General features: G+C 41.3%; 1 protein-coding gene across 8 annotated transcripts in view; it reads right to left on the bottom strand.

Annotated features, from left to right (window-relative positions):
• The window catches only part of TRAF2 (TNF receptor associated factor 2), a 54,006-nt gene that overhangs the window by 11,000 nt on the left and 16,684 nt on the right, over nucleotides 1-26,322 (bottom strand). For 2 of the 8 annotated variants that reach the window (XM_075185393.1, XM_075185391.1), the window contains exons 2-7: nucleotides 22,595-22,672; nucleotides 16,010-16,060; nucleotides 14,326-14,534; nucleotides 13,455-13,533; nucleotides 10,226-10,324; nucleotides 1,737-1,898 (exon numbers count right to left, since the gene is read on the bottom strand). In XM_075185393.1, the coding sequence (XP_075041494.1) occupies nucleotides 1,737-1,898; nucleotides 10,226-10,324; nucleotides 13,455-13,533; nucleotides 14,326-14,522 (537 nt within the window). In that variant the 5' untranslated portion in view covers nucleotides 14,523-14,534; nucleotides 16,010-16,060; nucleotides 22,595-22,672. The other 6 variants (XM_075185392.1, XM_075185396.1, XM_075185395.1 and 3 more) reach the window with 6 other exon arrangements.

Genomic DNA, 26,322 nt, shown 5'->3' with positions numbered 1-26,322 from the left:
TGAAGGACAGGTGGATCCACATGTCCTCGCCCCTTAGATTGTACGCTCCTCTGAGCAGGGTCATCTCTCCTCCTGTCCTCACCACTCTTAACTCGGCTCTCCAGCTACCTAGCCCTCCTCCTCGAGGACCCTCTTCCCCCCCGTCCCCCCTCGCTCCTTCCTCTCCCCTCTGGAGGTTTCCCTGTCATCCGGGCCCTCCCTCTCGGGCTCAGCCGTATGCAGGACCTTCCCCTCGCCCCTCTAGCTGTGCTTTGAGCTCACCGAGTTACTGTGCTTATTGTTTACTGTACTGTACTGTCTCCCCTTGTATTGTAACTTTGTCTGTCCCTGCACGGCGCTATGGCCACCTAGTGGCGCCCTATAAATAAAAATTAATAATAATAATAAAAGGAAGAGTTTAATATTCCTAACTGGTTACTGTTTTGCCTCCTTCAACTTCACCAACCTATACCTGATGCAATTTCATAAATAGTCCCCGGGTAACGGGACCTCCCTCTGCCACTGGATACCAAACCCACCCAACAGGAACTACTGATCTGAGGACATCACCTCTGGAGACAATGAGGATTGGGAGGAGGCCCCAGGAAATCTCCAAGCTGCAGTCAAACGTTGGCACAACTAGACTTTCTTCATAAAGCATATCACACAATGTCCAGCTTCGGTAAAGTCAGGCCACGGCAGAGTTACCGATATACTAAACGGAACGGACAGTATTAAGCACCCAATGTGACAATGCTCTCAGATTATACATTTTTGGAAGCGGGTACTGAAATTCCCTAATGGCACCATGTGTGTGAACAGATTCCTAGTTTTAACTTCTCCCTTCCAGCCTGGTAGGTTAGAGCTATAAGTATAACCAAGGGACGAGATTCATTTACAAATTAATGTACGAGTGTTCGTATATATAACATATCTCCGTTCGTGAGCTTTGAATAGGACAATATAATCATTATATCTTTAACATTTTTATTTTTCCTCTTTTGTTCATGTATTTTGTTGCTGGTATATACTTTATATTTGGAATCAAACACAGACAAGGACTTGTAATCAGTTCTATGCTGTTCTCTTCTTTTTACTCTTCCAATGAATTACTTTTTTTGCAAATCAAATATAAAAGTGTTTAAAAAAAAACCTTTAAAAATTATATTCATGAAAGAATAAAGGTTTACTTGTAACTATGCCATTAATAACGGGAGAAAAACAATATAATCTTTTGTTCCTAACACAGAACTTATGTCATGTTTGCCAAAATACAAAAACAAAACGATATCAATATGAACTATTGATGTTCTGGAGAAAATCCTGGACGAATACAAGTGAAATGTCGTCATTAGATGCTGAACGATTCATTCAATATCATTTAGGTATTTAATTTTTTTTTCAACATTTAAATTTTACTTTATATAATTTTTTGAATACTCTTTTATATTGGTCATTGTTTTTATTTTTTGGATCTCACAACTAACATTTATAGTGTGAAAAGTGACAAAGAAAAAAAAAAAGACATTTTTAAGAAAAAGCACAAGGATACTTTCGTGTCCAGTAAGGATAGTAAAGCTGCCATTCCTCAGCTGTTATTATATACTAATCCCATATATAGTGGAGAGTAGAAGAACCCCAGGATGTACTCAGGATGTAATAAGCAGAGTGTATTGCAATACACCGCACTGCTAGTTGTAAAGGTTAATAAGAACTAGTGGGCACGACAGGCCAAGCTGACTGACAGCAACCCATACCTTGATATCGGGGAAGTAGAAAGACAGCTTGCAGTATCGGCAGTTCAGTTTCCGTTCGGGGCACTCTCGCTCGTTGTGCCAGTCTCGGTCATTCGCTCTGATTAATGCTTTGCACGCCGGGCAGGGCACAAGCATGAACGGGCACTTCCCTTCATGGGTGGCCTGTAAGAGAATATCTTATTCAGGTTACAACGCGGCTGTAGCCCTGGCTGACAGCAGATAACACGGTGGGTGGGGTGTGATATAGAAAACACTTAACCAAGAATATTAAATACAGTTGTTTTTAAAGACACTTGTGAATGGTGAACAGAAACCGTGCAATCATTTAAGTGGTTTTGACAACTTTGCAAGGCGCTAGTGTTTAATATTTCCCGGCTTCTATCTGTGTTTTACCCTAATGAGCTTATATCAGATGTGCATCCTTTGGATACAACCCAGAACTGCTCTGCGGTTACTGCTCTATGAAAGGTGCAGAGCAGTGTCATATCCAAGGGCAACAAAACAAAACACCTCTGTTTGGCCTATCTAATGGCCTTGGTGGGGAAGAAAAACACAACAGCAAGAGCATGCTGCCTGCTTCTACATGCGTCATATTTATTTTTGTTTTGCTAAAGAACAAAATTCAAAACTGCCTATTTTTGTTTCAATTATTATTGCTAGGCAGAAAGAAAGAAAGGAAAAAAAACACAAAAAAATAATATTTATTTCTACAATTGGGCAGTGTTCTTTAAATGCGTTTAAATTTGGCGGTGTGTTAAAATAACGAGCGGGAATTTCCCATGTTCTACATTCAATAATATGTAGGCAATGCTGTATTTTTGTCTGATAAAGGCTAAACTGATCTCTTGTCTGGCTTTGCCGGGAGCAGATGAAACTCGTCTGGAGACCCAGAGGTGAATGACCCTACAGACAAATCCATCCTTTTCTCTGGACAGAAAACTGGAGTAAAGAAAAACAGAAACTGTAAGAAGTGGAATTATCCGAGGATTCTATACGTATCCCAGGATTCCAACGATGGAACTCTCAACCAGTTTTTCTTCCTCCTCTTTCATAAATGTTTCCCACTCAATTGCAACAATCTCCAAGTGCATGTGTTCTATCAGAGCATATGTACATCCAGAATTAACATCTGCATAGACCAGTAATTGCTATAGCATTCCAGATGCTAAATATGGCTCTCCAGCATTCGAGGAGTTAAACAGATTGGATCCGGCACTGGACATTTCCAAAAATGGTAACATTTAAGGGGGAAGAACTCTGGGTGTAACAACTCATATACTGTACTTCTAATGCAGTGTTTTGCAGAGCTTTGTGATGATAATTATTGCAGCGGACTGCTAATGGGGACAGAGAGAATGCAACATCCTTTAGAGAATGTTATCATTAGGTATAACCAATGTTTAGCCACAGTCTAGGTGCCTGCAATGGTTCTACATACATGATCTGTATTGAAAACAAAGTGAAAGAAAAAAATAAACACATGCAAACAAAAAAAAACAAAACAATGTAAATTTTGTTGATTTAAGATTCAAACATTTAGCTATAAATTCCTACTGTGTATTTATATCCAACACATGGTCATTTATAAAACAGTCTAGTATTTTAGGTACTTTCCAGAGCGAACCTGGTTTACAGCCAGGGAGTTTCCAGTCTCTAAGCTATGTCTATACAAACAAGCTGTCTATTAAGTTATAGTGATATCCAGCTGTTGCAAAACTTAGTTCTCAACCTCTGTGCATGTCTGGATGGGACTTGTAGTTTCACAGCAGCTGGAGAGCTAAGCATTGCCTACTTTGAGATTATTCTCACAAGAAAATCTATATATATATTTCATAGACTACTACTACTAAAAAATGTGACATTTAAAAAGGTAATTGCATGCAAGTTTCAGCACTGTTTAATGAGCGTGTGACTGCTGCTTCAGGTTACCGAAGTTTGATCAAAGATTGTAAATGTACAATTCCCACGATATAGTCTCATTAGCTATGTGGGAACCATATAGAGCAAAAAAAACTACTATATTGTTCCCACATTCTGCAAAACAGGCGTAGCGCACACATTTCTATTTAACTATGTAACGACTATTCAGCATTAAGAATGGACAGATTGAGTTTCTCGTGTGGGCGAGCTCACGGCGTGAATCGTCTCCCTTCACCAACCCCTGTAAGACTTACAGATTGGTCAGAACTGTATCACTAAACAGTGTATTTGTATCACTAAACATTGTATTTCTTTTGGAGGAGAGTGAAATCCACAGTTTTAAAACTGTGAGAACACCAAAAGCTGGTTTTCTAAATGTCCCTTCAGCGATACTTAAAGTGTTCCATGACCAGTTGTGGAATCACGCGTTTTATAAAACAAGGGCAGCCATCCTGATCAGCAGTGACTGCTACCAATACAAAGGCAGATTCCTGCCGTTTTACTTTTAAGATCTTGCAAATATCAAAAATAACACTTAAAAAGTGAAGTTAATTTGTACATTACCTGGACATTCTTCTAAGCGCTAGATGCCAGTGTAGATAGTGAGAGAGGCAGGAAAAATGAAAGATCACACCCACCAGAAGGATTGGATATAAACAGAAAGTGAAAGCTTCAATCAAACAAGACAAGATATGGTGCCCAACTAAAATACCTCTTCTATATATAGTGAAGCAGCAACGCACGAGGGGGGTGAGGATTAAGAGATAAGAGGACATTGGACTTCCAGACATGGAACAATTCCTCCATCATTCTAGCACAAGAGATTGGACTTCTAGACAAGGAACAAGCCCTCCATCTTCTAGCACAAGATATAGGACATCCAGACAAGGAACAAGCCCTCCATTGTCCTAGCACAAGACATAGGACATCCAGACAAGGAACAAGCCCTCCATTGTTCTAGCACAAGACATAGGACATCCAGACAAGGAACAAGTCCTCCATCATTCCAGCACAAGAGATTGGACTTCTAGACAAGGAACAAGCCCTCCATCGTTCTAGCACAAGACACAGGACATCCAGACAAGGAACAAGCCCTTCATTGTTCTAGCACAAGACATTGGACTTCCAGGCAAGTAACAAGCCCTCCATCGTTCTAACAATGAACAGAAAAACAGGTGACAAACAAAAACTGTAAAGTACGTTTGAGTATTTGATGCTCATTTAGAGGTGGATGCTTTGTTTCTGTAAGGAAGGCATGACCGTACTGCACATGTGCACCAAAAATGCATAAGCAAACATATACTGTATACATATCTATAGATTTTTTGCATATCGTTGATTTGCACCCTCTGACATTTGGAGAGGCAGAATGGAAGTGGGCGGAGTACAGTAAGGGAAGTGTTCATGTGACTGTGATTCAATTAGACATGGGCGAATCTGTGGATGCGTTCATGTCTAACACGGTCAAGCCGCATCTCTACCCTATCAAAGGACATAAGTATACACCCTTGTATGTCTGGCGCAAATGCTACTATTAGTGAGCTTGGCTCAACATATACACATAAATATGCTTTATTGCGTCCGACTTTGCATTGTACTTTCAGTGCGGAAATGTGTCCAACTATAGATAAGCCCCACAGACTGGACACAGAATCACAAACCACAAGTTAGCCCCTGCCAGCGTACCCCCACGTACACCCTTAAGATGGTACACGTTTACCAAATGTAAATGTAGACCATGAAACCTTTTACATATCTTAATGTTTAAAACATACTCATTGTCATTAATTTTGAATAGGTTTAGCCATTTCTAATATTGAACTATAAATCTTAGTTTTATTTAGCGGGCTGAAACACCTCTTGAATCAGTGTGAGATACCCCTGGACGTACACGTACCGCAGGGTGAGAAACCTGCACAACAAATAGACAGCATGTCAGAGATTTCAATTTGTAGATCACTGGTAAACAAATCCTATGAGAAAAGAGGCTGCTAATGAATATACAACTATGTAACTATACAACACTCATAATAGTTAGAAAAAGGAAGTACAACGTACATTGTACCAGAAACAGGAATATGAAGTAGACTGAAACATAACAACAACCAGTTAAACTGTTGTCACAAGCTAGGAAAACAACTCATTTTGGACTGTGTAGACTTTGACCTTGGGCAGCAGCTGTTACAATATAACCAGATGGATTCACCCATCCATACAGTTCAAGGCTCCGAGAGTTGCAGACGATCTTTATTGTGTACTTCTTCTCCGCTCTCACATAGAACAGTGTATGGAAAATGTGGACTTGCTGCTAATCGAGAAGTGTTTCAGCGGTGAAACCTTAAGCAGAGCAGACCTCTTTCTTTCAGCAGTCACAAGAGGAACCAATTCAAGTCTTGTACATATATAGAAAGCAGAATTCTGCTTGTGTGCTGTGTGTTACAATATACATTTGCATATTAAGACACATATAATCCTTCTGATTTCATGCAAATATATTCCTTTACATTTCCTAGACGCCTTCACTTAAGACCTCCATAGTTGGGTCTTCCCAACCTTCTCCCGCTTTGGAAGGTGTAATATAATAAAAGTGAAAGTCCTACCCAAACTTTTTACTCTCCCAGTCTCGCTTTTCTTTCTTAACCAACTCTAAAAATGTTGAATTAGATTTAGTTTGATGGACAAAATCCCACACCTCAACAGTCTCCTAAGCAACACTCAAACAATGGGTAGTAGGGGAGCAAGCTCCCACAGACCAGAGCCTGCTGCAGCGCCTCTTTGCTGGTTCTTCCTGTCCACTTACTTTGGATCAGGACTACTGGGTAACGAGAAGAGCTTTGACTTAAGAGTCTGGTTTCAACCAGTAGAGCCGATGAATGGATGAGAGGGTTCTCTCTGAGCTGTAGGTTCCAGGAATACAACAGGTATAGGCGGCTTGTAAAGATGGAGCAGGATCTTAAATAAGGATGTTTATAGCTCTTAAAAAGAGCCGTTACACATGTACATCCCAACACTTTAAGAAAGTCAGCAAATTACAAAAAGATATAAGGTGTGCTCCTTATATAGCGCTCAGTAGCAGTTCCACCCCTACCATGAATTCAAACAGGCTGTTACGACTCTGCCTATACTTTGTATGTGGCAGCAGTACCTCAAATCCACTAGAGGTGCTGCTGTTCTGCCCCTGAACTTTATACACCATGTCTGCAGGAGTTCATCTCCTTACCTGATTAGAACTGCACCTGTCTCACAGCTTCAACTACCTGCCTCAATCTGTGCAGTTCATCGTTAATCCCTGGCTGCTGCTTGTTTCTCCCTGTTCCAGTGATTGTTCATCTGCTATTTGATCTCCCGTTGTGACCTCGGCCTGATTACCAGTTTATGCTTATTCGCTTGTGACCCTGAACTCTGCCTGGATACTGCTTGAACTCTTGTGGCCCAGAGCTCTGCCTGGTCACTGGACTCAGCTACTCTGTTTGCTTCCCTGGACAGACTCGTGCATCCTGGCAATAGGGTAACTCTATACTTGTTCCTGTATTTTAACTGCATCTGTCATTGCTTGGGACCTGTTGCTGTGTGGACTTTCCTGCTATTCATCACACCTGTTCGTATTTGAGTATTGGAGTTATACATGTTTATGTTGCTACCTGAAAATCTGCATATTCCATGGACTGTATCCTTGTTCCCATATGTTGCCTAAATAAAGATACTTGGATTCTATACTTCCGTTGCCACTTCCTGAATTCGATAGGAATAAGGCGCTTTAAAATACTGAACCCAAAGGAGCCGCCCAATCAGGGCTAGAAGCGACTGGGCCAATGGGCATGGACTTTCTGCTCATGTGCAGTTAATGTATCCTCAAACCAGGCAAGAGTATAGAGCCAACCTTTTAAAGTATTTCCTGCTTCCAACACTGTGACATACTAATGGTTGGTATAATGGTATAAGTTCTGGACACAGGGAACAATGGAATGTCTAAAATGGGATTTAAATACAGTAGTCTATGATTCCCCACTAACTGCTTGTGCCTATACATGTTTGGTTCATCATGGGGACAACTTCCCCCTCCACTAGCACAGATAGACCTACCGTGGCTATCGGCCAGCCCTTTCAACAAAAGAATGTTGCTGTCAAATTAATGACTTCCTCAATCCATGTGCATAGAGCTATCTCCTAGTTACCATGTCACATCCTGTGGAATGTACATCACAAACTATGCTGAGACTCACGGTCAATTAACACCCAGAGAAACGGACACAATGATATCTGTGATTGGGCAGCATACATCAGAATAGTCACTACCTTAACCTTCTGCATTTACTATAGCATACACATAGCGCACGGTGCCATCAATATAAAGACCTTTATACAATAATTTACTTCTTCCCTTTCAGGATCCCGGTCAGATAGCTGGGGACTAAAAGAAAGTTTACAGGAATTACTCCTTGTCAAGGAGGAAAGATGAGTATCTCCCCTGGAGGAAAACCACGGAAACTCTAATCTGTATTACGGATTATTCAAACATTTCATGACAACCTTGTGAGACTAGAAACTTCATTTACATCATGCCTTTCCAATCATACTGCATAGACTGAATGCTGACTTAACCCTCCCTCACCCCTTAGATCAGACACAACTCTGGCTATGCCAGCAACCATGTCCGAATAGGAGAGTGACTTCGCTCATACATTCATGGAGAAACAACGTGAAATAAAAAAACAAAAATAAAAAGAACAAAACAGAAAGATCCACGAGTAATAAAAAAACAGGAAACAGGATATAAAATCATATCCCACTATACACAATATTGTCATCTGTCAGACAGATGTGCTGGAGGTGGGAGGATAAGTCTATGAGCCACATTTTCTGGAGCCCTGAATGCTCATATATAATAGAATAGTCCAAGAAGAATTCACAAAAACAACTTTTGAATGCAGCTAAATCTATTATACTCTGATGTGGAAACAAGACGGTGCCCCCACAGTGAGACAGAGCGTCAGTAAGTGATTAATTACGCCATGTGGACAACCAAAACTCAATACACAGCTTTACTGTTTGCTTTCCCCATAATATGGTTTTCATAACTCTCCTTGCAGAGATGTAATAGCTACAAAACCATTTTGACTCCCCTATCGCACACCTTCCTCCCTTCTCTTATCTGGTCCCTTAGCCTGTGTGTATGTCCTTAACCCCACCGACAAAGAATAAACTTGATATTTCTTAATTAATAAAACAAAATACATACATACATGAGGATGAATATACATAAATAGGAAAAAATCTCCCTGTGTCAGTGCAGATAGGGGATGCCCCAGTATCGTCCAGAAAGGAATGGGGGCAACAAAACAACAAAACAAAACTCACAACAAAAGAAAAAAAAAAAAATCAAGGGACACCCTGCAGAACGCTCCACAAAACCCACCGACATGGGGGCAATGTGAACATTGTAAGACCTAGTGGAGAGATGACCAAGTGTTTGGATGCAGAAAGCAAACTACGATATTTAGAAGCAGAGAGTCATACAAGCGGACAGTTGCCTTAAGAGACACAGCGAAAGATCACATAGGGTTTCCTACGGGACAAGGCCCACAATTTGGAAGCTTCACTGGGCAGAGCAGATAATTTATAGGATGGGCAGCACAGTGGCCTAGTGGTTAGCACTTGTGCTTCGCAGCACTGGGGTCATGAGTTCGATTCCCGACCATGGCCTTATCTGTGTGGAGTTTGTATGTTCTCCCTGTGTTTGCATGGGTTTCCTCCGGGTGCTCCGGTTTCCTCCTACACTCCAAAAACATACTGGTAGGTTAATTTGCTGCTATCAAAAATTGACCCTAGTCTCTACCTCTCTGTATGTATGTATATGTCTATGTGTGTAAGTGCATCTATATTAGGGAATTTAGACTGTAAGCTCCAATGGGGCAGGGACTGATGTGAATGAGTACAGCGCTGCGGAATTAGTGGCGCTATATAAATAAATGATGATGATGATGATAGGATGGCAAAATGAGCAAGAGGCCAGCGGTATAAAGGGAGAAGGGGGGGCAGCACTGAGAGGGCAAGGTTAAAATCCTTAGGTGGAGTAGATTACCTGAAGGGAGGCGGAATTTGGCAAATAGCGAACGTTCAGGTGGAACTCTATCCATTGCTGGTATAGTCGTCCTAATACCGATATCTGCATGTTAAGGACAGGTAAGTCGGGGCACAGATTCCATTATACTTATTTGCTTTTGTTAGTCTTGTGGCAGCCAGGGGCTATCTAAGGATGGGGATGAAGGTTTTGAATGCCTTCTCAGTTGTAGTTTAGATGTTGAGAGGTGAAGTCATGTAATAAGAGTATTTTTAAACATTCATCCGTTAACATTTACAGTAAACAAATACAAAGGGACAATAAAAGCATATGGTTCGTATTCTTGGAGATATCAGAGCTCTTTTTCCAGTTGTACTGGCAAAAGAGAAGGGAGACGAACATTTCTAGGGTAGATTGTAAGCTCAGTTGGATACTCTGGGAAGAAAAGTGCTGAAGGTTGTCACGCTGCAGAACCTGACAAGGTCTATGACAGTAACTCTGTTCTTACCTCATACTCCTTGATTGTCCCCCCCCAGGTGCATCCGCTGTTGTTGCAGACAGAGGGCAGACTCTCCACCTCTCGGCGCGCTGCATTGTCTGGAAATGCCTATAAAGGACGAGCAGAATGAGCACACGAATGGCGAACTGTACACTAAGATTTTATTATTAAATGACAAGTCAAATTAAAAAAAAGGTGCAGCAGTTTCTTTCTTTAGAGGAAAACAGATATCATCACAAACAACATGTTCTACAATAAAATGTACCTGCTGCCTACATACATGTGGAAGCAGCCATGTCTCGTGGGGTGAACCAGTATTCACAAGTGATGCAGCCAATCCATTTACTAGGAACCAGTGACATCACTTCACTTTCACTAACCCTCTTTATACCCAGCATCCTAGCTGTCACCCCAGCCCCGTGCTTCAACAGATTGCAGTATGAAAACATTCATCTTGCTTTCACTAACATCCCTCATTCTAGATCTAACTTTCACTCACCCCCACTGCTATCTATCTCTCCCTCCAGTTCTTGCTTTCACTTTTAGTCTTCTTTCTTTCACTTTCAGTTCCCCTTCTAGTTTTCTCTTTCACTCCCCCCCTTCTTGCTTTCACTTTAACTCCCCCCTTCATGCTTTCACTTTCACTCCCTGTTTTTAGCTTTCACTTTTGCTTTTCCCCTTCCTTTCACTTGCCCCTCCCCTTCTAGCTTTCACTTTCACTTCCCCTTCTTACTTTCACTTTCACCCCCCCTTGCTTTCACTTTCACTTCCCCCTCTTGCTTTCATTTTCGCTTCCCCCCTCCCTGCTTTCACTCCCCCCTCCTTGCTATCACTTTTTCCCCTTTCTTTCACTCCCCCCTTCTAGCTTTCACTTTCACTTCCCCTTCTTACTTTCACTCTCCCCCTTCTTGCTTTCACTCTCCCCCTTCTTGCTTTCACTCCCCCCCTTCTTGCTTTCACTTTCACTCCCCCCCTTCTTGCTTTCACTTTCACTCTCCCCCTTCTTGCTTTCACTTTCACTCCCCCCTTCTTGCTTTCACTTTCACTTCCCCCTTCTTGCTTTCACTTTCACTCCCCCCTTCTTGCTTTCACTCCCCCCTTCTTGCTTTCACTTTCACTCCCCCCTTCTTGCTTTCACTTTCACTCCCCCCCTTCTTGCTTTCACTTTCACTCCCCCCCTTCTTGCTTTCACTTTCACTCCCCCCTTCTTGCTTTCACTTTCACTCCCCCCTTCTTGCTTTCACTTTCACTCCCCCCTTCTTGCTTTCACTTTCACTCCCCCCTTCTTGCTTTCACTTTCACTCCCCCCCTTCTTGCTTTCACTTTCACTCCCCCCTTCTTGCTTTCACTTTCACTCTCCCCCTTCTTGCTTTCACTTTCACTCTCCCCCTTCTTGCTTTCACTTTCACTCCCCCCTTCTTGCTTTCACTTTCACTCCCCTCTCTTGCTTTCACTTTCACTCCCCCCTTCTTGCTTTCACTCCCCCCTTCTTGCTTTCACTTTCACTCCCCCCTTCTTGCTTTCACTTTCACTCCCCCCTTCTTGCTTTCACTTTCACTCCCCCCTTCTTGCTTTCACTTTCACTCCCCCCTTCTTGCTTTCACTTTCACTCCCCCCTTCTTGCTTTCACTTTCACTCCCCCCTTCTTGCTTTCACTTTCACTCCCCCCTTCTTGCTTTCACTTTCACTCCCCCCTTCTTGCTTTCACTTTCACTCCCCCCTTCTTGCTTTCATTTTCGCTTCCCCCCTCCCTGCTTTCACTTTCCCCATTTTTTTCACTTTTGCTCATTCCCCCCCCCCTATTTTCTAGCTATCACTTTCACTCCCCTCCCCCTTCTTGCTTTCACTTTCACTCCCTTCACCTTGCTTTGCACATTCACCAATCACAGTTCTTAAAAAAAGAAATGATAAATTACTAAAATACTGAAGATGAGAGTAACAAAGTAGTGGTGAAAGTTACAGAACAAGGCAGAATGTTAGAGCAGGGTGCACATACTTGCATAGAGAACATAAGATAACACATAGCAACAAGCAAGGACATGTTTTGCACAGAAAGAATGTTACTTTGCAACACATTAATATCCTTGAACCAGTCACTCTATGTTATCAACTTCTCCAGTCAAAGGTTCATTTTTAATTTGCAAATAGAGGCTGGATCACTTAGAAATAGCGTATTATACAAGTTTATTTTACTTAGCGGCGCAGTGCGCCAATGTATATCATTGCAAATGTACGCAGCTTTGCATTGGAAATGTACTGATGCCATGATAGAGGAAATTTGTTTCTGCAACTGTCTAAAGAAATTAAATCCCATGCTAATTAAGCCTTTTCCATCTGTGAGTGGCCAACACTTTTTTAGGGGGTCGTCACCTTTTATCCAGTACTATTAAAAGGAAAGACGAACTACATGAATAATGCAAACAGCAAGTAATTTAGTAAATCACAGAATGATGTGAATTTTTTTAAATCAAAGATTAGAGAATATATTACATCCTGTCACTAAATATCTGATGTAATATCTCAGGCATTGTGGTGCCAGCTAGGAAGGGGACTGGGTTACCCCCTGCCAACAGGTGTGTCAGAAACAGGATAAAAGACCTGTATTTTGTATTCTAACTGTATTACGTCATCTGTACTTCTGGATGATCACTAATACCTATAACGGTCCTTGTAAGGACCCCTTGAGCAAATAAACATCACTGCTTGAAGATTCTGCCTGACGCCTACTGCATCCTTCTGCATTGAGTGGCACGATTAAAGTATTAAAATACATATTAAAATAAAAGTGAGGACTCTCACATCAAACCAAGGATCTGCTGCAAATATTTATTTTAAAAAATAAAAATAGACTGTATACGACCAGATCGCTAACTGTATTACGTTATACTGCTGGGAGCAGCCCAGTGTTGAAAACTTTTTATAGCTTTAGCTATGTGTGGTGTAAACAGGGAGTGACTGTATAACATACATGATATTAATAGCATGTGAAAGGGCAGCCAATATGTTCGTGTAAGGGGAGCCAACCCGGTGTGTCATAGTCCGTGTCACTAAAAGAAATACTATCCAGAATAAAAATAAAAAGACAGTTTCTAGTTGGAGCGCCAGATCTCATTAGAGCGCAACATCTAGATTGCCACTAATGGTGAATCCAGAAATATATAACAAGGCATCGCTACAAAACACAATACACCAATGTATTCGTGCTTTACATGTTAATCTTATTCAATGTGTAACTCACCGAGGTACTTTCTAAAATAGAGACGCCTTCCTCGAATATACCTTCTTGGAGACACGCAGAGCAACTCTTAGGTCCAGTGCTATAAGAGAGAGAACCAAAGAGGGAACGGTAAGATAAAAAACAAGGTTTGTGAACACACGGCTTCCCACTCCGCCCACATATTTGCCTCTCGGACACACTAACTGCCCCCTATGCACCAACAGGGGGCAACACAGTTCCAGCACTTTCACTTAAGCTACATCTATTGTGGTTCAAGTAAAGGGAAATATTTGGAATGTCTAAGTGGGATCTTTTATCTTGTGTTTAGAATACTCCACAAATAAAATGGGTTTACCCCATGTCCTAATTAAAATCTCTGACTTAAAGTGCATTGTGGTTGAAATTACTTAGACCCTCACCACTGCATATACACAGGTTTGCTTGAATGACATTGATATAGAGTTATTTATTTTTTGTCATTTTTTTTTTGTATTTTCAGCATTGTGGGTATATTTTATGACACTTAATAGGTTCACGTCTCTGTGTTCTTACGAAATCACGTGCCAGAAAGCAGCTCGGTATTTGAACGCTACATAGCTGGAAGTGGGTAGATCGTTTGGTTTATGATAACTGTGATTAAAGTAAGTTGTACGAGATTAGTTGAGATACAGCAGGGAGAAACTGAAGGCTTCTTGAGCACGAGTGTCAGCTCTTGGAACAAAACCAATGATGGCAATATTTTAAGGCAAGAGGCAGTGGCGAGGTCAACGGGGAGTTTTAATCACTTGGTTGTTTTTGATGAACCCTTTGCCACACACACGTCACGCAGACTCAGGCGAGTGCTGGATCACGACGCCATCCATTGTACATCCCAAAACACTATGTCACTCACCTAATGATCTTCCTCAGGCAGTATGAGCAGTACCTATGCCCGCACTGTGCCTGGAACGGTCTCCTAAGGATGTTCTTGCAGTCTGAGCAGAGGTATTTCCCTTCTAGCTTGGTCCCGAGTATTTCTTTCTTGAATCCCGGCTGGTTTAAGTCTAGCGAACCAGGCGGGGATGCAATTGATGCTGTTGCAGCAGCCATGCGAAAAGCACACTAGGGAGATGAAAGAGAAGAGAAGTCTTAGTCGTTAGAAATCCATCCAGAGGAGCCAGGTTAAAGTGTGTTCAGAATAGCCTGTGTAGAGCAACAACTGGATTTCAGGCTGTTCCGAAACTACAGATCCCAGCATGCTCCACCGAGCACAAACAAGATTAACTTACGAGCCCCAGCACATCTTGTCAACCAGAGACTTGCAAAGCATGCTGGTTTCATAACCATTAGAGAACTACAGGTTGGTTTAGCAGATATGCTTCATAGTTATTACAGGCTCTGGGAATAAAACTACACAGGAACATCTACTGAGGCGCACACGGACATGTTACTACACGTATGTCCCCTGCCTGGCATTGTATCAAATATGGTAAAAACAATGAAAGGAAGTGAACTCATTTTGTTACAGGAATGATAAGACTGCAGTGTATCATCCAAACTAGCTGAATGAATAAAAAATACACTTGAATGGAATGTTAACTGACTCTTAAAACAAACACTTGAATGTGTTTAAAAAAAAAAAAAAAAAAGTAATCTATCCCAGTTCCCATTTTACTGCAAATGTACCATTTAAGGTAATACTAAAAGCAACATTTGGAACATAATATGAAATCGCACTCAAAAGCGCGCACTACGATTAATTGTTCTTTAAGGGCGCATTCCCACAGCTTTGCTACATCTGCCCGACATGCACGAAATCCTGCTGTATAATGCACAGATAATACCAGTATTATAATGATCGAAGGTTTATACAAGTATTACCCAACACTGTACAATCAGAGAAGGTTTATTCAGTCCAATTAGTCCTTGCCCCGGTTGAGCTTACAATCTAAATTCCCTACCACAATCATACAGACGCATTTCGCTATAAACAATTTAGGCAGAATCCTGTGCGCTCTAAGACAACTAGCAGGTCACTATAGGCCAGGAGAATGAATAAGAGGATTGTGATATGCCCAACACAGGTGATGTTAGCACACAAACAAACAACAGCATTCATAATGGGCCCTGAGCGAAGTAATTATCTGGTGAAGTCACGCAACCCTCTATTAGGTTTCTATGGTAATAAACAAAATCATCAGCCCTCTGTAGATACTGAGGAGCCAGACATGCCGTTACAATAAGACATTTTAAAAAGGAACAGGAATGCCTCCACTCACCCCAAATTTAAAACTAAGAAAATATAATAATATGTTTATTATTTTTAAAAGTGAGCTCCCATTAAAGTGATTCCCAACTTATCTGGAGAGATCGGCTAACCTGCCAATTCACTCTGAATAGTAGTCTGATCTTTCACTCACTTCTCTATTAACTAAAATTGAACTCAAGAAGCAAAAATTTTTTACATTGTTGCAACAATATTGCTACACTTTGCAACACAGTTAACCACTAGAGCACAGGGCAACAACATTTACAATTCCTTTATAACCCTTACTCACTGGTCTTCACAATTACAGTTGAATCAAAATCTTACTTACTCACAGCCAGGTGATTCTGGTGACTCCCAGATGCCCAAAACACCCTCACACCTAAAAAAAAAAACCAGTAAAAAAGGTCATATATTATACACAGAGAAAATAAAACGATTGTTATTACTGCACAGCAACGTGATGCATTCAAGGACCAAATGAAAGTCAAAGATGACATTCATTTCGTTTTGCTTTTGGTTAACTCTTTGCTGTGTTTTCTCCCAGACTGTTCCTGCCAGTGTCTATCTAAACTCGGATATCAATACAGGGTCATAGTCTAATGGTATTTGAATCATGCATTTTACATGGGTTTTGTAAAAGGATACGACACTAAAAATCACAACACTTTTTCTGTGCCTTTGTAGTGTTTCAACACATTTGAAGCAAACAATCTTTAAAACCCTATTAATAGTACATATTAAGCAAGTATCACATACAGTCGGCTTTGATACCAGTTGTAACGATATTCCAGCCCAATTAAAATACATGTATGCACAGAAATGAGGGATTAACAGACATAAAAAAACATATAAGTGTGCATAAATAGATGCCGATTGATCAGTTTTTCCACGAACGGTGTACAGAGAAGTAAAGCTCTTTAGGGCATTAATAAAAACGCTCATTAAGAGCTTAGACAGAACCTTGTACTTTGTTCTTACTTTTTTTTTTTTTTTAACGAGTAAAATTTTTATTGGTTTTTTCAAGGTTTGTCAAAAGGGGTACAGAAAAAAAAAAAAGGGGAAAGGGTAAAGGGTACATAAAGGGGATGGAACACATACACAATATTTTTGAGAGAAAATACAGCGTCAAAGTTCAAAGCAATTGACTATACGTTGTGTACATTCGGCTTGATTAATACTTTACACCCCATCAAACAAAGGATCATTCACCAGCGTCGTTATCATTAGAGGGTGAGGTAAGTGAGCGTGATGGATTTCCTTCCCCATCTGTCACATAATTATGCCAGGCTCTCCACTTAATCAGCGGGGACGATGTTGACGTGGAATATGGGACCCCCATTTGTTCTTACTTTTAACAGAGCGATAGAAGCACGTCATTAACTCCTCGCAAGCTGGTTTCCGCAGAACTCCTCTACGCTTTAGAGAGCTTTAAAAGTTTCTAAACCAGCGGAGGGCTATGCGCATTTCGCCTGCAGCCCCCCCCCCCCCCCCGCGGGCTGTTCCTTATATCGGGGGCAGCCAACTTCCCGTGACCTCCCTTGCACAGTGCATAATTGGAGGAGTGCACTGTGCTCTCCCTCTTTCCATTGTGCGGCCCCTTTGAAGGCTGGAGGGCCGCACATGGGTTAAACACGCTTTGGCCTTAACTTACGTTCAGAAGCTAGAAGGAACTTGAGCGCAACAGCTGCAAATGCAAGTTTCCTCCGCTGTCTCCACCTTAGGATCTCTGGCCAAACCACTCAGTTACAGGAGTTGGGTGATCGCTGTATCCGTCCGTGTCCGATGTCCGAACACGCTGATGGAGCTCCAGACGCTTGGCCTGAATGTCTTTTTAAAGATTTGGTTACACACATCTATGTGCGTATATGGACAAATCTTGGAAGAGAACCAGCTGCCCCACTTTTGGGGGCGAGCCGCCTGGTCGAACACCGTACGGCTGGCTTAGTAGGAGGATTCACAGCAGAAAAAAATAAATAATGAACAGATATAGTCTATGATCAGCTGACAGATGATTCTAGCACTAGACTGATCAGCAGGTCATTCCTACAGCAGCTGACAATCCCAGGAACTTCTGCACAAAAGTGTAAAAGATCATGATGGTTGTTTTCCACCAAACTGGTGTCACATTGATGAGTGTATCACACCCCCACATCTTCTCTCGAGACAAATACCAGTTAGAGTCACAATAAGTAGTGCCCAGTATACTGTAGTTTAATATCAATATAGAGTTAGCATCAAAAAGAAATTTGTTTAATGCATTCATAGGAATCCCAACTTGTGACATTTACACATATATACGGGCGCAGCGCGGTGGCTCAGTGGTTAGCACTTCTGCCTCACAGCACTGGGGTCATGAGTTCAATTCCTGACCATGGCCTTATCTGTGGGGAGTTTGTATGTTCTCCCTGTGTTTGCGTGGGTTTCCTCCGGGTGCTCCGGTTTCCTCCCACACCCCAAAAACATACTGGTAGGTTAATTGGCTGCTATCAAATGGCCCCTAGTGTATATGTGTATGTTAGGGAATTTAGACTGTAATCCCCAATGGGGCAGGGACTGATGTGAGCGAGTTCTCTGTACAGCGCTGCGGAATTAGTGGCGCTATATAAATAGCTAATTATGATCATCATCATTCCCCAAACTGCTCACAGTTTAAGATTATATATAATGGACATTCGAAGTCATATAATGTGTTGGGAAAGGCATGTAAACGCTAAAAAAAGCTACTCCTATTCAGTAGAATGGACTTCCGGGTTCCATGTTGTAGTGAATCATTTGCCTCTTCCTAAGGGGTGCCCAACATAACCAAAAAACAAAGTACCAGGATCATTGTTCAAATTGGCCAACCATGGAAGTGGTCAAATTGTGTAAAATTAAACCATTTGACACATGTTTTGAGAGGCCAGTTCATTACTACCATCGTTGGGGCCGGAGGTGGGACATTTACCTCACACATAGACACAAGGTCATCTTCCAACTGGTTTTACCATCTGGCCTGATAATGATACATCATCGCTTGTATTGTATTGTAAGATTGTATATAAGCAAATAATGAATGCAGTAGGAAACTTGGACCACACAATGGAACACATACTCCTAAACATGCAAATCCATGGGGAAGATGCTATTCAAATAAAATGTCCAATGCATAGTAAACACCTAGACAAGCACAGACAGGTGTATTGTATTCAAGTTATACAAATAGGAACATTTTATAGTGTAATGTTTGGAACACTGTAGACCTCAGACACAGCACTCACCAGTCTAATAATAGTAATCCAGGCCAACGGGATACAAAAAAATATTTATCAAGGAGGCAGAATGATTAACATTGCAAGAAGGAAAATCACAAGCTTAATACAGGACTCGGGTGTGTTTGCAACATGTCAAATAGCAGCTTTGTGGTAGAAGCCTCACCTCTAATTTCAGTTTGAAACCATGTGTGGCACATACCAAATGGAACATATAATGAATATGCTGAGATAATCCTCTATAACTTTCCACAAAGTGTGAACCACATGGTCCTCCTCTCATAACCAGCCTCTATTTAATCTTTACATCAGAACCTGGTCTCTGATTTGAGAGGCACTACCTCTCACACCTATAATTCATTGCTTTTTCTGTAAGGCCTACACAGTGGCTCAGTGGTCAGCACTTCCGCCTCACAGCACTGGGGTCACAAACTCGATTCCCAACCATAGCCTTATCTGTGTGGAGTTTGTATGTTCTTCACGTGTTTGCGTGGGTTTCCTCCAGATGCTCCGGTTTCCTCTCACTCCAAAAACATACTGGTAGGTTAATTGGCTGCTATCAAATTGACCCTATTCTCTCTCTCTCTCTGTGTATGTTAGGGAATTTAGACTGTAAGCTCCAATGGGGCAGGGACTGATGTGAGTGAGTTCTCTGTACAGTGCTGCGGAATCAGTGGCGCTATATAAATAAATGATGATGAAGCCCTCATACGCATTGATCACCCCCCCCCCCCCCCCCCCATATACATATATATATATTACGCACACATATATTATATATACACATACAGTATTGGGTAGATATAGCCCTTAAACCCTGGCACCCTAGACGACCGCCTAAGTTCACCAAGCGGTAGCGCCAGCCTTGTATACTGGCATCTGTAATGGCCTGGGCTCGGGAGGTGTAAGAGAACACACTTCCAGGTTATAGGATTTGGGCATAGTGTGTAATCATTTATACCACTACCTTCAGAAAGACTAGTCTTAACAATACGACTTATTCATGGTAATTAATTGATTAAATCAGCACCCAAAACAAGTTTTTAATGAAGTGGTGATTAAACGCACCTGATGTATCTACAGCACCAAGGCAATGACAGTGTTAACCTTGTGGAATGTGGAATTGCATATTTCAAGTAGGAGTGCTGAGTTGTTGGATAACTATCTGAACAAACATAACCCTAAGGACTCTTGCTCTGTACTGTAGTAGCCTGACCACTTTTCCCCTGAGACCAGGAATTGTCCAAGTGTGTCCACCGTCAATAGGAATATAAAAATAAAAATTTGTAGGTGGTGCGTCTCTATCATGCATCACTTTGGGACAGAGCTTGTGTAAATTGGCTTGCTAGTCCCCTAGGTAACAAGTGTTATGTGCAGGATGCATACACATCGGCTATGCCGATGATACTACAAGAAGCATAACTGATATTCAGTTTTCTATAATCAGATATTCTTTGCACAATGTCTAAGAGCTGTTGACTTGCCGACAGGTGTCTGCAAAGCAGTGGAACAAAATACCTATTTATTTTGTTTTGTTTTTTTAGCAAAGCCGCAATGGAAACCTATGCTAAAAATGTACAACCATTTAACCTTTATATATATGAAGGTTTCAGTTTCTGGGTGTAATCATCCTTCACCTACACACTTGCCTTCATGAGGCCTGTCTACCAACACGGATAACATGGCGACATGGTATTAATTCACAGTATCTCATCTTGTACATCGAACATCCGCTGTAACAACTCTAGTCCCATCCACCGAGACTGGACAGACAACGTTTTCAATTCAAACATAGAATATTTACATTGCACTTAGTATGTTGAAATCATGGCAGAAGCACCGGAATGACTTAAAAATGGTTTGGATGCCTTTCTTTAAAAGGAATGGCAAAAAAAAAAAAAAGCATAAATAAAACAAATTTAAGCAGCAATCTCATGAAAAAAAATAACAACAAAATAAGTTGTTTTATTACCCCAACATAAATCATTGGGGCAGACAAGAAGAAAAAGCTTGGTAATAAACCTTTCTCCTTTGGCTTGTTTCTTCAGGCTGCTTTCAAATGATTGATAATTCTGCAGAGTCATGTGACTACCATAGCAACCAGTCACATCGCACATAATGTAGCGAGCAGACAGAGCTTTGGAGCAAACTGTAAAATACCCCCCCCCCCCCCCTCTGACATCATGTGACCACAGAGGCTTCCTACACAGTACACATGACAGAGGTGTGGAAACAGCAGTGATGGAAGTTATGGAAAGCAATTCAGACATATAATTAATTATTGGCATGTTTGCAAATGTAACTCTAGCAACGTGCGAGTGTGCGTGTGTACGTGTGTACGTGTGTGTGTGTGTGTGTGTGTGTGTGTGTGTCACACTTCTCTCCCCTCCAGGGAGATTTTGAAAAGAAACACGTTGGTTCGCCTTCCCAACATCTAAACATTAATACAGTTGAACTTGATGGACTTTGCTATATTTGTACTTGAATAATTATGTACACATTGAACTTTATAAAATGTAGTCACAAACTCCAAATTCTATACGTGCTTGGTCATCTTTAATAAGAGCAATGCTTACCGTTCTTTGACCAATTATATAATTTCCACACTTGAGTTGTAACCACTCGGTAGCTGACTATATTACTGACACTCTTGAGCTGTTACTCCCGGAAACGCTTAACGTTCACTGGTTGTTTCCCATGCTCATGTTGTTACTCCCTGGATAATTAAACGTTGACTGGGTCTTCACGTCCTTTCCACCATTGAGGCGATACTCCTTGGATTAAATATCTTCGAAGGGCTCATTATCATCTCTCCACGATTGAGGAGTTACTCCCAGGATTAAGCTGGTTTATAATATCCTTTACATGATTGAGGCGTTATTCCCTGGATCGCTTATCATTCGGGGACCAGATCCTTTCCCGCTTTTGAGATGTTACTAACGGGACGGCTTACCACTCGCTGGCTGGCTACGTCCTTTAGAGGCTTGAAACCCTACACAACAGACTACTTACAACTGACTCACCAATTATATCTATTGCATTACTACTTACCCTTCACTTTTTGGCTAACGATCTTCTAGGCATGAAGAATTTCCCACAGGAAAACAGAGCATTCAATACCTGACTCTCTAGGATTGAGGAATGACTCCACAGACAGAAGTCCACATGTCTACAGTGCATTAGCAATTATGCGAGAGGAATAAATCACATCGTTTAATAGAGGCTTAGAAAAGGAAAGATTGACTAAAGGTTAGACCACGGCTGACCAAAGAACCAGCGTGACACTAGCCTAGATTTCAAAGCCTTGACCCCAGGAATCTTGTGCAGAGCAGGATGTGTTAGGGAATGTGGAAGAGACTCTGCTACTATCTAGAGGCCCGACGCAACACAAAGGGTTCCATAAACCCCTGGTGGTTCCTGCCATCCAATCGAGTGCAAAAGAAACTGTGGGACATCCCCCTATGCATTTAATCTCCACTGTCATCGGGATGGCTGCGGCTGCATGGCAAACAGTATTGGCCAGGGGGTTACCTGTTACCGCTCATTCATCCTGGAAATGCTTGGATAAATAACTCTTCTTAAACTCAAGACAAGATCACTTCTTCACTACTAGAACTATACTTTTTTTTTTTTCTCAGGATGAGGCAAATATCCAGATCTTGTACCTGTGTTTGATATATTATCCACTTCACGAGTATTTCCATAAATGGATTATTTTGTTTTTCTTTGTAGAAGCAAAAAACCTGCATTATAAAAGAAAAAGAAAAGAAAAAGAGATTTGTAAGTGCCATGTCAGGTCGCAATCTGGGAAAACATATGATTAGTGTTTCATAGTAACACTAATCGTATGAGACAGTATAAAACAGAATAAAGGTGAAATGCACGAATTACTTTTCACTGGTCTAAATGCTGACCAATCAATCTGCATATTCAGTTACATTTAGCCCTGAGAAACGTAGCTCACTAAACAATCTGTGTAACAGGATCACTAAAACCTGTCCACCACCTTATCCAGATTTGAAATTGAAACACCATAAATCTGAAAATATGGGTTGGCTGGAATAAAAGGAGCTATATAATATTTACTTATACATTTGTATTTGTTTCATTAACTCATCAGAGCTAGATAAAATTACATGTTGGGGGGGGGGGGGGGTGTTGTAAACTTTAAAAGACTCCCTGTACAGAGAACTCATTCATATCAGTCCCTGCCCCATTGGAGCTTACAGTCTAAATTCCCTGACACACACACACACACACACACACACACTAGGAACTAAAATAGAAAAAATAGGAAGCGGAGAGAGCATGTGCAAAAGTTACAATATTTCTAAAATTCAGCTCTGATAAAAGCGAACAGCATTATAAAACTGAATATCAAGGCACAGAAGTATATATAAATACTCTGAAATAGAATGTCCATATATATTAGCCACTCATACAATGGAGACAGTCTGCATAGTTAAGATGGGACACTTCGTAAGCACAGACAGAAAGTCTCCACTGAAAGGGAGCAGAATAATTACCTACTATGGGCGGAATGCAAAACATTCTCCTGATGCTGGTAACCCATCAGCTGTTTCCATTCATGTGTCCAGAACAAAAACTTTTCGATCTCTCACTCACAGACTCATTGCTGGTTGTGCAGTCAGATGCTAGTCACAATCTTGTCACATTGCAAAGTTCACACAAGAGGCAGCAAGGGGCGGTTTCACCAAAGAGGAAATGTCTTGTTTAAGAGCACTGATTTATTGCATTTGTATCTTTTTTTTTTTTTTTTTTAAATATATTTTATTGAGGTTTTTCAAAAAAGTAGGAGGTACAGAGAATGAAACGGGACTAAATCCCACAATATTAGGAGAAAACTTTAAATACATTTCAGGCAAGTTTAGAATAACACCACAAATATTTTGCATATATCAGGTTAGAGTGGAGCTAAGTGAATATACTCTAGATTGAGTAACTACCTTTCTGAGACAGAGTCTGTACCAGTGGGGGGAGAGGTAAGGACTAGGGTAGGGGGGAAATGTAGTGTGAAAAGGCACAATGCTCCTGCCAACGATTCCATGTTGAGAGGAATTGGTTAGGGCGATCATTTAAGATGCTAGTCGTGTGCTCTAGATTATAAATTGGCCACATGCTCTGAATCATCTCCGAGATTGTGGGGCTCTCAAGTTTATTTCCATTTTCTAGCCATCAAACATCTAGCAGCGGTGTCAGGAGGAGGACGGGGAAGAAAAAAGTAAGAGAGATGGAACGGAAACTTTAGATTGGTTATTTTGTGCATAAAATCAGCTAGCTCTCTCCAGAAAGAGATCATTTTTGGGCAATTCCACCAGATGCAAGACAGGGCTCCCCGATGACCACAATTATGCCAACAAAAATCAGAAGTTGTCGAATAGATTTCATCTGTAAGGGACTAAATACCCAATGAAATAAAATCTCGTAAGAATTTTCTTTTATACGAGTACAGATTGAAAGATTTCTGTCCCTCCTTTAGGATCTAGAACCTCAGCCATATCCTCTTCCCAGCGAAGCTCGTGCAACTCTTTATCAGGAAAATTGTTGTTCATCAACAGCGTCTAAAAGGTGGATATTAGGCCTTTAGAAGTCGATCTATGGAGACAGACTCTAGATGAGATACAGGAGTCTGCGAGTCTAATCTTGTTGTTGAATAGGTGACGTATTTGCAAATATTGATATATGGTTGAGGATGGAAGGTGGAGACAATCACGGAGCTTAGGAAAGGTCGGGAAAAAAAACACATTGAAACTATGTCAGGTAAAAACATAATTTTATGCTTTGTCCAGTGGGAAAAGGATTTGGGCTTAATACCCGGAAGGAAATGCTGGGTTAGTCCAGAGAGGGAACATTCGCTGGGGATTGTCTACAAGCTTGAAGGTGCAAGTACAACATTTCCATATTTCAAATGAAAAGCAAACTGTAGGAGGGAGAGTATAAAGAGAGGGAAGGTCTTTTATATCAAGCCAGGATAAGATACTGGGAAATAACTTCTGGAGAAGGTCAACTTCTGTCTACCCACAATCTTGTGTGGGGAAGTGCCGTGAGCTAACACAGCTTGAGTGAGATCTGATGATAAGTAGTATATAATGGCAGGCAAGACCCAAGCCACCAGTATGTAGATAAAAAGACTTTTAAACAGACTCTTGGGCGTCTGCCAGACCATACAATCTGTAAGATGTTAGACTTTATATCTTTGAGAAAGAGCTAAAGGACTCGTACTGGCAAGGTTTGGAATAGATAAAGAAGTCTTTGTAAGATATTCATTTTTATTGAGGCGACTCTACCAATCCATGATATGTATTGAGGTGTCCAAGAGCAGAGGTCACGCTTCAAGGTGGCTATTAAAGGGGCATTTGTATCTTTTTTTATATAGGGTTTTAAATAATAAATTTGACTTTTTTTGCAAATGCTATCTACGCTTCCTATTTTATATTCTATTTTAGTTTCTTAAACTATACATATATAAAAGTGTAAAAAACGTGGGATTTTTTTGGCAAGTATTCATTGCTTATCCATGCACACATCACCGCTCTATGTCAGAGGATACAGATAACTCTAATATGCTACAGAGAAAAATTCTATTGTTTAGGTTGTCATCAATAGATGAAATATACTGGTGCTATGGGTACACTCATTTGTGTACCTATAATTACTAAACACGTGTGAGCGACACGTCCACTGGTCACACACTCGTGTGCGCAGGTGACTGGACAGTCGTTAGTGAAGCCTTCGCTTTAGAACAGGCCTGGCCAACCTGTGGCTTTCCAGGTGTTGTGAAACTACAAGTCCCAGCATGCCCTGCCAGGTTTATGGTTAATGATCTGGTGTCAGGCGGCACCTCCGCACCCCCCAGACGAACGGCTCCTCTTCCCGCCAGTGTCCCGTTGCCTAGCAACAGGCCGTTCTTCCTGGTCCTGGACAGCATGCGAAACAGTCGCGTCCCTAGGCAACGGGACGCTGTTCTCTCCAGCCTGTCAGCGGTCAGCTGTGTTCTGATCACTGCAGGCTCCAATCAGGGTGCACTTCCTCCTATTTACAGCACACTCTTTAATTGTATTCCAGTGTTCTCTAGTATATATCTGCAAGTGCTGGATCCTTGATGACAGGTTGCAAACTATGTTTTCGCTAAAACATTGACTAATCCCATATTTGTATTTTGCTAGACAGTTCCGATCATTACCAGTACGACCCAGTACATTACAATGCAGGTTTGTTATCTGTTATTCATCCATAGGTCCACAGAGCTGCCAGACTTAAATCCAAATTGCCCATTTCTTCTCCTTTTGCTATATACTTTGGTTGTAAATTATAAGCATTTAGCACATATTAGCATGTTCAGAGAAGTGTACATACTTTTCAGTGTTAATTT

Source organism: Mixophyes fleayi, chromosome 9 (assembly GCF_038048845.1).
Source record: "Mixophyes fleayi isolate aMixFle1 chromosome 9, aMixFle1.hap1, whole genome shotgun sequence".
In the NCBI taxonomy this organism is placed as follows: domain Eukaryota; kingdom Metazoa; phylum Chordata; class Amphibia; order Anura; family Limnodynastidae; genus Mixophyes; species Mixophyes fleayi.
This window is presented reverse-complemented; position numbering and strand designations above follow the sequence as displayed.